Source organism: Dendropsophus ebraccatus, chromosome 9 (assembly GCF_027789765.1).
Source record: "Dendropsophus ebraccatus isolate aDenEbr1 chromosome 9, aDenEbr1.pat, whole genome shotgun sequence".
Classification (NCBI taxonomy): Eukaryota; Metazoa; Chordata; class Amphibia; order Anura; family Hylidae; genus Dendropsophus; species Dendropsophus ebraccatus.
Genome location: NC_091462.1, coordinates 36,413,949 through 36,427,139, shown reverse-complemented (window position 1 = coordinate 36,427,139; position 13,191 = coordinate 36,413,949). Strand labels below are relative to the sequence as shown.

The 13,191-nt window shown below is 36.4% G+C and overlaps 1 protein-coding gene across 2 annotated transcripts in view; it reads right to left on the bottom strand.

The window, feature by feature from the left end:
• Window positions 1-1,169: 1,169 nt before the first annotated feature.
• The window catches only part of HOXD3 (homeobox D3), a 38,676-nt gene continuing 26,654 nt past the window's right edge, over window positions 1,170-13,191 (bottom strand). For both annotated transcript variants that reach the window (XM_069985169.1, XM_069985170.1), the window contains exons 3-5: window positions 8,389-8,474; window positions 4,529-5,049; window positions 1,170-2,988 (exon numbers count right to left, since the gene is read on the bottom strand). In XM_069985169.1, the coding sequence (XP_069841270.1) occupies window positions 2,237-2,988; window positions 4,529-5,015 (1,239 nt within the window). In that variant the 5' untranslated portion in view covers window positions 5,016-5,049; window positions 8,389-8,474 and the 3' untranslated portion in view covers window positions 1,170-2,236. The remainder of the gene's footprint in view (window positions 2,989-4,528; window positions 5,050-8,388; window positions 8,475-13,191) is intronic.

Below are 13,191 nucleotides of genomic sequence, written 5' to 3'. Positions count from 1 at the left end.
CTGATTTTGGTTAAAAAAAAAATGGACCAAAAGACTGGCAGAAATTATATGTGTGAACATAGCCTATCTGTTTCCCCTCCTGACTAGGGCTCCCTAAATGAAAGAAAACGCTGTGTGTGATATCAGTCATAGGAGTCTTATTAAACCATGATATACATTGCACCAAGTCACCAAAAGTTTTACTGAATGACCTACTACATATTTGCTTCTAGTTTACGCTTTCTAATCACACAATATTTTTGCTTGGTTGTTGTGTTTTGTGTTTTTTTTAGGATTTTTGATGCAGTTTTTTGATGAGGTTTTTGATGCAGTTTTACCCACAGCCAATAATAGATTCAAAAGACCAAACGCTACTTCCTGCCGGATCCCCTTCTGACTCAAAACCGCATCAAAATGACACCTAACCTCAAGTCTGCCATCTATAAGTATAATAATAGGCTATGCCAATGGACTAGAATAAATATTAGCTATTTCTGTTAGCATTGGCGATGCCATAAACCACTGCTGGCTTCCTGGTAAACAATTGGTTAACTGGAACAACATTTCTCTGTGAAATAATACTAATAATAATAATAACAATAATAATAATAACAATAATAATAATAATAATAATAATAATAATAATAATAATAATAATAATAATAATAATAATAATACGACAGAGACTACTGTTAGTGAGAATTGTAATGGATTTTATTGGGAGAGTACTGTACAGAGTGGTGGTCATTGCTGTGCCCTCCCTGCAGTTGGACTCCTTGGCTCTGTCTCTGGGTTCCTTACATTTTGGAGAGCTCATAGTCTGTGTTTTCTTTCCTTGCAGAACATAAGGGTCAGCTCTTTCCTAGGAGGAGGGATGGGATCTCTTGTCACAGCTCAGGAGTAGGAGTCGTGTTCTCCAAACAAACAGGAATGCGTAGGAAGAGGATGAGTCTGAGTACAAAATGATGAATCCTAAAGAACTGCGGCCTCCTCCTCCTCCTCCTTCACCTCCACATCAGCCAATGTCCATAAATAAAATAAATCCTTTCTATCATCATCAATAATAATAATAATATTTATTAACCCTACTATGGGCCATACCCTGTAAACCAATTGCCATTGTGTGAAAGCCCTTTGACGCTGGAAACCATTGGGCTCTCATCATACTTTTTTTTATCTTTTTTTTTTTATGGTGATTGTCATTTTTTTCCTTTTTTTTATTATTTCTTTTTTTTTTTTTTTTTCTAAAATTGTTAACGCCTTGAATTTCAAATGTACATCTACATATACAAAGAATTACAATGAAAAGCCACAAAAAAACTATGAACGGGTTATTGCAAACACTCGGGGATGGAAAAAACACAGGACAGAAAAAATTAGGCATATTGGGTAGTAAAAAAAAAAAAAAAAGGTGGGGGGCATGGTTCTATACTGTAGCTTGTGTAGTTGACTTGTCTGGTGAAACAAATACACTACAATTCAGATATAGTTTATTCTAAATACTGCTGGAATGGAACTAGACAAATAATTGGAATAATAGGAATTTCAAAAAAATAAAAAAATAAAAAATCAGATGCCCATTGTAATTCACTACATTGTATTTGCTGCTTCGAATTAACCCTTTACATAAACTAGACACACCAGCCACACAGTCACTACTCGATCATCGGGGACTATAATCTTTCACCAGGTAGCCACCATGGACTTTAAATCAAAATTAAAATAAAAAAAAAATCCCACATATTCCACATAAATACATTTTTTAGACAAGGATAAATAATTCATGGTACAAAAAAAACGAAAAAGTTTTGTTGAGTCTAAAATAATAACAATAAATAGGTGTCACATAGCTGAATGCAATTCCAACAATACTAAATAATTCATAAATAATAAAAAAAATTAAAATAAAAAAATCAGATGCAAGCCACTTCCCCTTCATTACAATTTGGTACAAAAAAAAATAATATTTTTTTTTTTGCATGACACTGGCTAATGCTAATCTAGACTTACCTTCAAGTACATCATTAATAGTCTATATTGTGCCTTTGCTTTTGCAGTTTATTGCACTGTCATGCTAGAATACTTAATAAGGTTCCTTCTCATGGACATAGACGCCGCTCATGGACATATTCCTTATAGCACTTGGCACTCACAATAAGGATCCTAACAATGTTCTTGCAGAAAAAATTGAGGTAATTAAAAGGAGAACAACAGTTATCTTCTCTTCTCTCTCGTGACTTCATCCCACGCGTGGTAGTTACAAATGCGTTAGCTTGGGCGCTTCTGGCATCCTTCCCTGAGTCGTATGGTGAGAAGTTAGGTCTGTATATGTGGGATGGGGGTCACAAGGTCCATGGTGATGGTTGCCTGGAATCTGGGCAGCGCAGCTGTAGTCCACACTGGCAGATGATGGGTGAGAGAGGTGACCCACATTAAACATAGGGCCAGAAGCTGGCATGGAATCCACAAAGTTCCCTCCAACATAAACAGGGCTGCCCTGCAAATTGGGATTGGCAAAGCCGCTGTTGCTCTGCATGGGGTGGTGCTCATACTCAGCACCAGGGTATCTCTTCTGCTGGGGGAGGCAGCTGCTTAGGGGCGCTGTGTAAGCTGCCAGGCCATACATGTTTTGCTGGGATTTGGCGAAGGAGGTTGGGGATGGAGCATCATAGCTGAGGCTATTTACAGTGGGCAGCTGGCTGGAGTATCCGACATGGCTGGAGCCACTGAGTGGGGGGCTGCGGTCTGGGGACTGTCCGGCTGGGGAGTGCATGATCCCTTTAGCTTTCTGGTCCTTCTTATATTTCATCCTGCGGTTCTGGAACCAGATCTTGATCTGACGTTCGGTCAGGTTGAGCAGGTTGGCCATCTCCACCCTGCGGGGGCGACACAGGTAGCGGTTAAAGTGGAACTCCTTCTCCAGCTCCACCAGCTGCGCGCTGGTATAGGCTGTGCGCACTCTCTTGGATGAAGGGCCGGTCGGGCTCTTCTCCTCGCAGTTGTCTCCTCCTGGGTTCACAATTACAAAAAAAAAAAAAAAAAGAACACAAATACATTAATTCAGATAATAAAAAAAAAACAATCGTTTTACTTACATCAGCAAAGACTGCACAACACAAAGTCCATACACAGCAATGGGGATGCTCAGTGCATTGTGCAGTCTAGAGAGCAAGGGTTAATAGTTAACTATATATATAGAACCATCAGCCATTTATTGCAGGCTTTTACTACAGGCTTATACTAATATATGTATTATTTATATCAGGGAAATATTCCAGAGACAGCAGCACATTCACAATACAATGTAACACTAGTCGGGCAGATATAGATGGACTTGCAATAAATGTATTTCTATACAAAAGGATCATGCAGCTAAATCATTGCTGGGCGCTATATCAATGCAAGATAGATAGAGAGATGGATAGATAGATAGATAGATAGATAGATAGATAGATAGATAGATAGATAGATAGGAGATAGATAGATAGATAGATAGATAGATATGGGATGGATAGAAAGAAAGAAAGAAAGAAAGAAAGAAAGAAAGAAAGAAAGAAAGAAAGAAAGAAAGAAAGAAAGAAAGAAAGAAAGAAAGAAAGAAAGAAAGAAAGAAAGAAAGAAAGAAAGACGAACAAATTGTAGCAGCACTCCAGCTTTCTCAAATAGGTATGGATGGATGATAGATAATAAATAGATAATAGATAGATAGATAGATAGATAGATAGGAGATAGATAGATAGATAGATAGATAGATAGATAGACAATAAATAGATAGATAGATAGATAGATAGATAGATAGATAGATAGATAGGAGATAGATAGAAGATAGATAGATAGATAATAGATATATAGATATATAGATAGATAGATAGATAGATAGATAGATAATAGATAGATAGATAGATAGATAGATAGATAGAAGATATATATATATTCACAATCCAGGCTCACCACTAGTAGTAGTAGAGCTCAGGGTGCCAGCAAGCATGGTACTCCATTTGGAGTGCTGCAAGAGTTCTTTCTTTTCTAGATAGATAGATGATAGATATGAGATGGATGGATAGATGGATAAAGTCTAAAATCATTGCATAAAGTATTATTATTATTATTATTATTATTATTATTATTATTATTATTATTATTATTATTATTAATAATAATAATATTATTATTAATTTTGCACTTCTCTACAACTTCTAACTCCCCCCCCCCACCCCAATATCTTTCACCTTCCATGTGTATGGCCACTTATACAACTATAAGAGTCATGTATATTGTATATAGCACATAGACAGGCTAAGGATTGGCCCTGCTGTCTGGGGCTCTACAACATGTGGCCTTTACATTCTTTCCCCTCACATGGAAATCATTTACATTTCCACATGCATTGCTATTTTATTTCTACAACATCCTTGAAGGTATTTGTTGTGAGACGTTAGAAATGGTAGTTTTTGTCTCTGCAGCCATCTATCCATCCACCATACAGGGCACCATGTCTATCACATAGTCACAGGCAGCTGCCATTAGCTATTGGTCATTGGTTCTATACCTGGAGGGGTGCTGGCGTTCTTCTGCTTGGCATTCTGTCGTGATTCTTTCATCCAAGGGAAGATTTGCTTGGTCATAGTAGCTTGGGAGGAATTGGATGAGCCAGAGGATTTGCTCTTTTTCTGGGTTGAGGTATTCCCTTGGCTTGGAGAGGAGGGGGGCAGAGATGGAGCCTGGTGAGTTTGGTCATTCATATTGGTGGTCTGGCTGGCATTCTGATTAGAAGATGTCCTCATGCAGCTGCCACTAATGTCACTAGTTTTATGGTTTGGGGGCCTGATAGCAGATGGTTGGATGGAACATGCTGAACCTGGATAATCATTCTCTAGAGCAGATTGGGAGTAAGGTTGATGACTGGAGCCATAGCTGTATGACTCCGGCTTGGCATAGGTGTAACCCCCAAAAAGTCCAGAGTTTTCATAGTAGGCTGTCTTCTGCATCCTGCTGTCTCTCAGTGATAGGGACTCTGCACCCTTATCAATGAGCATTGACCTCTTCTCTCCAGTCTTCTCAGTCTAAACCCTAAGAAAAAGAAAAAGAATATGCCATGAAACTAACCAAGGCATATATGTCATGCAGACATGCTCCACTTGTTTGGATTGGTTTCCATTTTCTTTTCTGATCTACCTCCCCCACCTCTTCTAATATCCAATTATTAGCACAATATGGAGCATAGAAATCCTAAGACCTTAAGGTTATCAAACCTGACCCTATAGGTTACAGACAGGGCTGCTTGGTACCTCTATTATTTAGGCCTGTGTTTGCCATTGTGTTTGCATGATGTCACGAATTATAGGTGTAAATTATAGCATTTATGAATGAATGATTGTATTAGATATATGTGTATAAAGTGTATGTTATATCATCTATTATGTGGGCATTAAAACATTTAATTTATATGTTTAATATAACATATATAACATATTTGTGTCTGTTCTAGTATACAGTGTGTGTGTGTGTGTGTGTGTGTGTGTGTGTGTTATATGTTTATTATTGTATATGTGTGTATAATAGCATCCAGTGTGTGTGTCTGTCCGTGTCATGTATTTTATATGTTTATTATTGTATGTATGTGTAGTGTATTATATATGTTTATTATTTTATGTATTGTATTGTATGTGTGTGTATAATAGCATTGTGTGTGTGTGTGTGTCGTGTTATATATGCTATTGTATGTATTGTATATGTGTGTATAATAGCATGCATTGCACATGTGTGTATTCTACCACACAGTTTCCAACTATCTTCCAGTCCCCATGGACAGTTTTATATAATTCTTTCCAGTCTCCAAATCCACAAACTGGATACAATTCATGTACACACATTAAAGTGGATCCAATAGATTTGCTTGGGGTATTAATATTTGTCTCTGCTTCTTTCAGCAGCTGGTAAACTTCTTTTCTCTAGTGTGATCAAACACACATCCCTTCTCCAGATAGAGAATACGTTTTGTAATATTTCTCTGTGCCCAGGCTTGACTTGCCTTAGAAAATTTGGATAAAGATTAACTTGGCCCTCCACCCTCCAGCATGGGAGAGCTGTATGTAACTTGATGGATTGAACTACATTCAGAACCTGAAACTCTGAAACCCTCTATGTCCATTGTGAACCAGGCCTTGTGGCTGCCCAGTTAAAATATAACTACTTCTATTCAACATCTTTCTGTTTGATCCATTTGGGAGAAGAAAATGCAATGTCAGCTTTTTGTGAAATTTAATTATTGGATGTCTTTTTTTTTATAAGAGATTTGAGCTAAACTGTGTGTGTTGTGTATTTTCACTGCAAGGTACAAGCAGCCTGCATGTTGTGACAGTAATTGTTTTAATAGCACCACCATTGCCAATATACAGAAGATTTATTATCTTGTCTATATTAGCATAACGATTGAAGGAAAATGGAAAACAATTATACAAAACAGTATAGTTTAATCACATCAAACTGTAAAGCATAATGCAAGCTCTCCTTTACATTATTACTAAGTTACAGAGTCTAATTCCCCTTTTATTTAGTGACTGTTCCAATAGGGCCTTGTACTTGTCACAGGTTTAGTCTATTTTTTATACCTCCTTTGCCACAATTATTACTTGCTATTGTACAATGTTATCCTACAATAATCTCTGCCAGATGAATGTCTGTTTACAACAACAACATTGAGTCAATGTTCACATTATGGCCTGTTCTCCATGGTCCTATTGTAATATTGGGCTATATTATAAATGAGTAGATCATTCTAAAGTACCATCCTATATCCAATGTGGGAAGATACTGAGATATAAATGAATGGGAACTTCATTATTGAATTGATTGCATTGGAAATGTGTTGCTATCAGCTATGCCCAGCTATACAGTCTACTCTACACAATCCATGGATTCTTCTCCAGAATCATATTTAGTAACAGACTGGCAAAGAGGCTTATTCTTTTTCAGAAAGATCCAACTGTTACTGAACTCTGCTTGAACCTAAATAAGGAGCAATGTGCAATAAATCACTTGGACAATGGGCAAATGCATTGTGCTTCTTCTTCTTCTTTACCACCACAAGCAAAATACTGATTAAAAAGCAGAAGCTTTTAATATATATATATATATATATATATATATATATATATATATATATTGTACTGGAATCAACATACAGATCTAATCTGAGAAATAGAATGAATCTGTATCAATATACTAAATCTATAATTGCACAGAAGGGCCTTTCATAACTGAGACATCACTTTCCTTCTTCTCTGCACCAAAGTGCAATATATATATATATAATTTTTATATTATTATTATTATTATTATTATTTTCTATTTCCCCCAATCCTGTGATTTGCAATGTAAAACAAAGACTAAAATATTTCCTCTAATTTAGTGATGAAAACTGTGACTGAATGGTGTGAGGAGCTTATGTGATATAAAATATGAGATTTATTCAATCTAAGTAGCAGGAGTCCTTTGATTATTAAACAGGCTGAATGCACCCAGAGAATATCAATGCACCTGTCATTGGGGTTTGGGAGAGAAATTTATGACTGCTAGTGTTTTACTAAGGGGGGGAAAAGATCCCGAGAAGTTTCACAAATGTAAAACAGGCCAAGCGTAGGAGGAAGACAGAAAAGAATCCCCTACTCCGCAAATTTTTCCTTTTTAAAGGCCTGGAGAGCAGAATTATAAAAGCTGCCCTGAGCCCTGTGTGTAACTAGAACCCTGCCAGCACTTTACCAGGACACCAACAAACTTCTCCCTCTTTTCCAGGATTACGCAAAAATATATATATATAAATCCAAATGGACAAAAACTTGGATTAAACTTCTGGCCTCACAATGGAGTCTGCTATTCAGCCTAATTGGATCCAATGGGATGTTCTCCTCCTGTATATGGCACCCCAATACAGAGGGGGAGAGGATGAGATCAACGACAGAATATTCTGGGCTTTATTTATTTATTTTTTTGCCTTCCTTTGGAATATAGTCCATTGTTTTATATGCGCGCTTTATGTTTCTATTATTATCAGTATTATCGCTACTTTTATTGTTATTTTATTCTGTAGATTGTAAAATGAGAAAATTGCTTTTTTTGTTTTATTTTATATTGCTTTTAAAAATAATGAGTTCTATAAGGAATTAAGGTTTTTGCTGCAAAAACATCCTTATTATTATTACCTATTCCTAGTATGTTGTTTTCCTGATACACCGATAGAAATATATATATATATATATATATATATATATATATATATATATATATATATATATATATATATTCACACTGCATAGAATTCCACCGCTGTGTAGCCTGCAGGGCGCCGCTCTAGCTGCATCATTATATCAGATTATAGTCAATGGTATAATAATAGTCTCAGGCACTCACCTTGGTTGTAGGCTCAGGTCTTGTATCTGACTTTTTGTAGATGGCGACCAGTCTTCTTTTTACTCCTGCCAATCCCACATAGGCTGCTGTAAAATATCACAATTTACAATGTATCATATAGGGGTGATGTGCGGTAATTTATGCGTGCATATTAATGCTGGAAGGCAGTCTAGACAATACAATAACAATCTATAATACACAGTCAATGGCATATTTGTAAATAGTAACAAACGCTATAAGTAAATAGAATACAAGTACTTTTTTATTGCTAAATATAGGTTGCGACTTTTATACTGTGTCTATTTGGGCAATAAACTTGTATTTGTCGCAGTGATTACAACCTATTAAATCTGCAGGACTGTTCTATATAAACCACGCAGGGTATAGTTTAGGAAATGTATCTTTTTCCTTAATGTGTTGACTAAGTAGCTTTAAAGGATCCCACACAAAGACAAGCTAGGCCACATAAGAGACAAATTCAGCTACCATAAGCCATTCCAATGACCTTTGGCTTGTATAGTAATAACTCACCACTTAATGAACAACCAAGTGAGCAGTGAGCAGTAGCTTCTAGCAGAATAGTGCTAACAACTTTCCAGCAAATTCTCATTATCTCAGCTCAGACACCCCATGAAACCAGGTAGAAGGAGTGCGGCTTATAGACAGGGACTGGGTAGGGTCCCTGCTAGGAGGCCAGTCCCAAAACACCACAGATTTCCAATTCAGGTGGGCGGAGGTCAATGTTCTTTTTTTTTCCATATATATAATTGTTTATTGTAACCAAATGTATTCCTAGAAGCAAATGATATGGTGGGCTGGTGTCATCTGTTGCTGCCAACCTCCAGCATTTACATCCAGATTTAAAGTGTCTCTATAAAGCCGCCCTTTAATTGTACGACTCTGATTGTATAGGATCCTACCGATGATCATGAATAGGAGGATACAAGTGTTCAGGATGGAAGGTAGTTCATTACAGTGTATAGTAATAAGAATAATACAATTAAAAAGGTCTTCTTCATGGGATTTACCTGGCCTGGCTGCAGGGCGAACAATGGCACCGAAATGGCCACTGGCTTGTGCAATGTTAGATCTGTCCACCCCACAGTGCTGGATGTCAGGACACAAGAAGCAGCAGAAGATGACATGTGGGGGGCTAAGGCCTTCATTGTCATCAACTATTTTCTAGGAAATGTAGATGTGTGTATATAGAAGGGGAAAAGAGCTATATTATATATATAAGAGGGGAAACAGCTATAATATGTATATAGGAGGGGAAACAGCTATATTATGTATATAGAAGGGGAAACAGCTATATTATGTATATAGGAGGGGAAACAGCTATAATATGTATATAGAAGGGGAAACAGCTATATTATGTATATAGGAGGGGAAACAGCTATATCATGTATATAGGAGGCGAAATATGTGTGAAATATGAGCAGGAGCTAAATTATAATATAAACTATACAAAGAAATATTAGTGCTCTATCTATCTAATATCTATCTATCTATCTATCTATCTCCTTTCTATATATCATTTATATATTGTCTATCTATCTATCTATCTATCTATCTATCTATTATTTATCTATCTACTATCTATTATCTATCTATCTATCTATCTATCTATCTATCTATCTATCATCTATATATCGCCTATCTATCTTTCATCTATCTATCTATCTATCTATCTATCTATCTATCTAATCTATTATCTATTATCTATTTATCTATCTATGTAATATTTATCCATATACTAATTGCGGAAACATACAAAATAATATTGGAGACAGTATATATATAACCATATTAATATTACATTGCTGAAAAAAAACAAAAAAAACTCAATCCCCACCATTAGAATTTTGCTCTATTCCTACAATGTTTTGGAAACCCCTCCACCTATAGAAATGACATTACCATTAAATTGACTGTAAATATACATAAATCAGCTTGTCTCTTGCAAGCCCAATAGCCCAAGACACTCTGTTAATGTGGTGTTCAATCTTCCTTTGACAGAGGCAAAAGAAAAAAAAGGCAAATTTATTTCAATGTATTTCAAAGTATCTTACCTGAAATGTAACATAATGCCCTATAGGTGACTATATGGATATAGGTATACTGTCCTATCAGTGTAGGGTATGTGTACCATTGAGGTCCTTGCAGCCAGGGCTCTGCACAGTACACATTTGCACATTGTATATACCTGGATTAATCATGATAAAATGCTATTTGTGCTTTGCTGTCAAAGTCCCCTATGCTTTAAAAAAATGCTGAAAACACAATAAATCTGAGCACTAGTAAAGCTTGATAAAGGCTCCAAACAAAGGCTTAGGATTGTCATGCAAGATCTTACCTGTGTATCAATTTATCATAACCCTGGACTCCTCCAGTCTCTATGGCTGCTTGTTGGATGGAGCTAAAGATGTATCCTTCACCCTTTGTGTGTGTGGAAGATTCTGTCCTAACCCTGATCTTGCGGATTTGCAGACATTTCCAGCTACAGTAGCAGCACAGCAGCACAGTATTCCCATAGAGAGGCAATGGGGCCAGCACTCACCTACCAATTACAGTCAATGAACTTCTCTCATAGTGTTTGAAATCAAACAACTTGGCCAAATGAATAGAGAGCTTCCATGGTAAGGGCTTTATGAGGAACCATTGCTTTAGATGGTGCTGTGGGTAATGTTCCCCCTTATAATCACTACAAGTACAGGCTCTGCCTTAAGACTTCAACCTGTTTGTTCACGTGATCTCTATACTAAACCCTGAAGCAATGGCTTTGTATATAACCTATATATTTCTAGCCCAATCCCAATCTGCCTCCATCTCTCACCTCTGGTATTTGATGCCAATATATATAATAGGACATGCCACACAGTGGTACAAGGGGATACAGGGATGTGTCAACCAAATCACTCTATGCAACCCTCTATGCAAAATGCTCATTCATATGTTCCCCAATATAGCAAAAAAATAAGGATTATTACAATTGCAATGGAGCAAAATATAACAATGGATTCCTATGCGACCACGATCAATCTGGTGGATGCCCAGAAATGGGGAATACTTCACTTTTCATGTAATAAAACCGAATTCATGACTGTGTTTGTGTCTTTTTTTTGGTTGTTGTTTTTGAATGGTTTATTATATTATTGTATAATGGTTTATTATATTATTGTATAATATTGTATAATATTATTGTATTTTGTATATTGTATATTATTTTGTATATTGTAATGTGTATATTGTATATTATGTTGTAATGTGTATATTGTATATTATTGATTTTTTTCCCCCATCATTTTCTTGCTAAGTGACTATAACAATAATATAAGGAGCGATAGTAACACTATATCACACAGAGCCGCATAGGCTACAGAGGCTACAACAACAACAGCAGCTTCCAAGGACCCCAAATAAAGTGCTGGGTTCTCCTGCCCGATGGTGAGAATGGAACTTCACACAATCCAATTCAAGCAGAAGATCCACAGCAAATGAACCGCAGCCTAATGTGCACAGGGCAATAAAACTGCAAGATTTACACCCCTCAGCCGCCCCCAACAGCCTACAACCCTTTACTTACTATGATTTATAACAACAACTTGGCCCATTGTCAACTGATAAAACTTCCATGGCTACAGCTAGGAAATAAATGTGATTGTTACAAGCGCTGGCATTTTGTATCCTGATATTATAAAGTAGGAATTGTATCTGGTTCCTTTTTGGGCAGATTTTTTTCTTTTTAATTTTCTGATAATGTAATCATATCAATCCTAAAATACACCATGATTTTATGTTACTGTATAAAATATCAAAAATGAAAAAAGGTGAATAAAATCAACGTTGAATTTCAACCGTTAGAATTTAAACCGTTAGTATTTGGAATTTAAACCGTTAGAATTTTAAATGTAAACCGTTTAGGATTAAACCGTTAGAACACTCGCCGGATGGATGGAAAATCTCAATGCAAACAAAAAACATATAGTAAAAAAAATCTTCAGTTCTGGATAAAATACAACAAAATAAGCAAAACAGACCAAAACATTTTCAGCTTTATAAAGCGCCCTATGTGCCAACGGATGAGATTAGCACCCCATTTATCAGCTATATATATTTGAATGGCCAGTGTTATTTAAAGTGAGGAATGTTGGGAATCAGGAGAGATATCTATTCTGCTGTCTTGTCTCTCTCTCTATTGGGATCCGCAGCCAGATCAGTAAATATCCATTTACTATTATAGATTGCAGCAAATGGTGGGAATAAATGGCGGTGTCCAGCAGAAAATGATCCACTTTAAGTGTAATAGTAATGACTATGGCGGACACTCGGAAATCATTATGTGCTGTAACGTTTGCCTTGGGTAACATTTCAGCTTTCTCCCCAATTCTATTATTATGACGCAAGATAAAATTTACGACCCAGGCATGAAAAGAAGTTCAGGGCCCCTTTCTCAGTGTCTTAAGAAAAGGCAGCAGATGCCCTGACAGTTCAGCATTGTTCCCAGGAAGACTCAAGGCTTGCACTAAATCTGAGCCCTCATACAAATCTAAAGTAAATCCATTCAATTCCCTTTACTGCTCAGGCTTTCCCCTAAGCAGGACTCAAGGAGCAGTTGCATACATCATCCTAATTTTCTTATAAACCCTAAGCATTGTGAAACAAAGGTCACTACATCTCCTGACTACTGCAAGGAACAGGCAAAGGCTCCTATTTATCAAACCTCTGATGACAGCCAAGTCCTGTTATTTGAAGAAGAGGAAGAAACAAAATAATAATAGTAATAATAATAATAGTAATAAA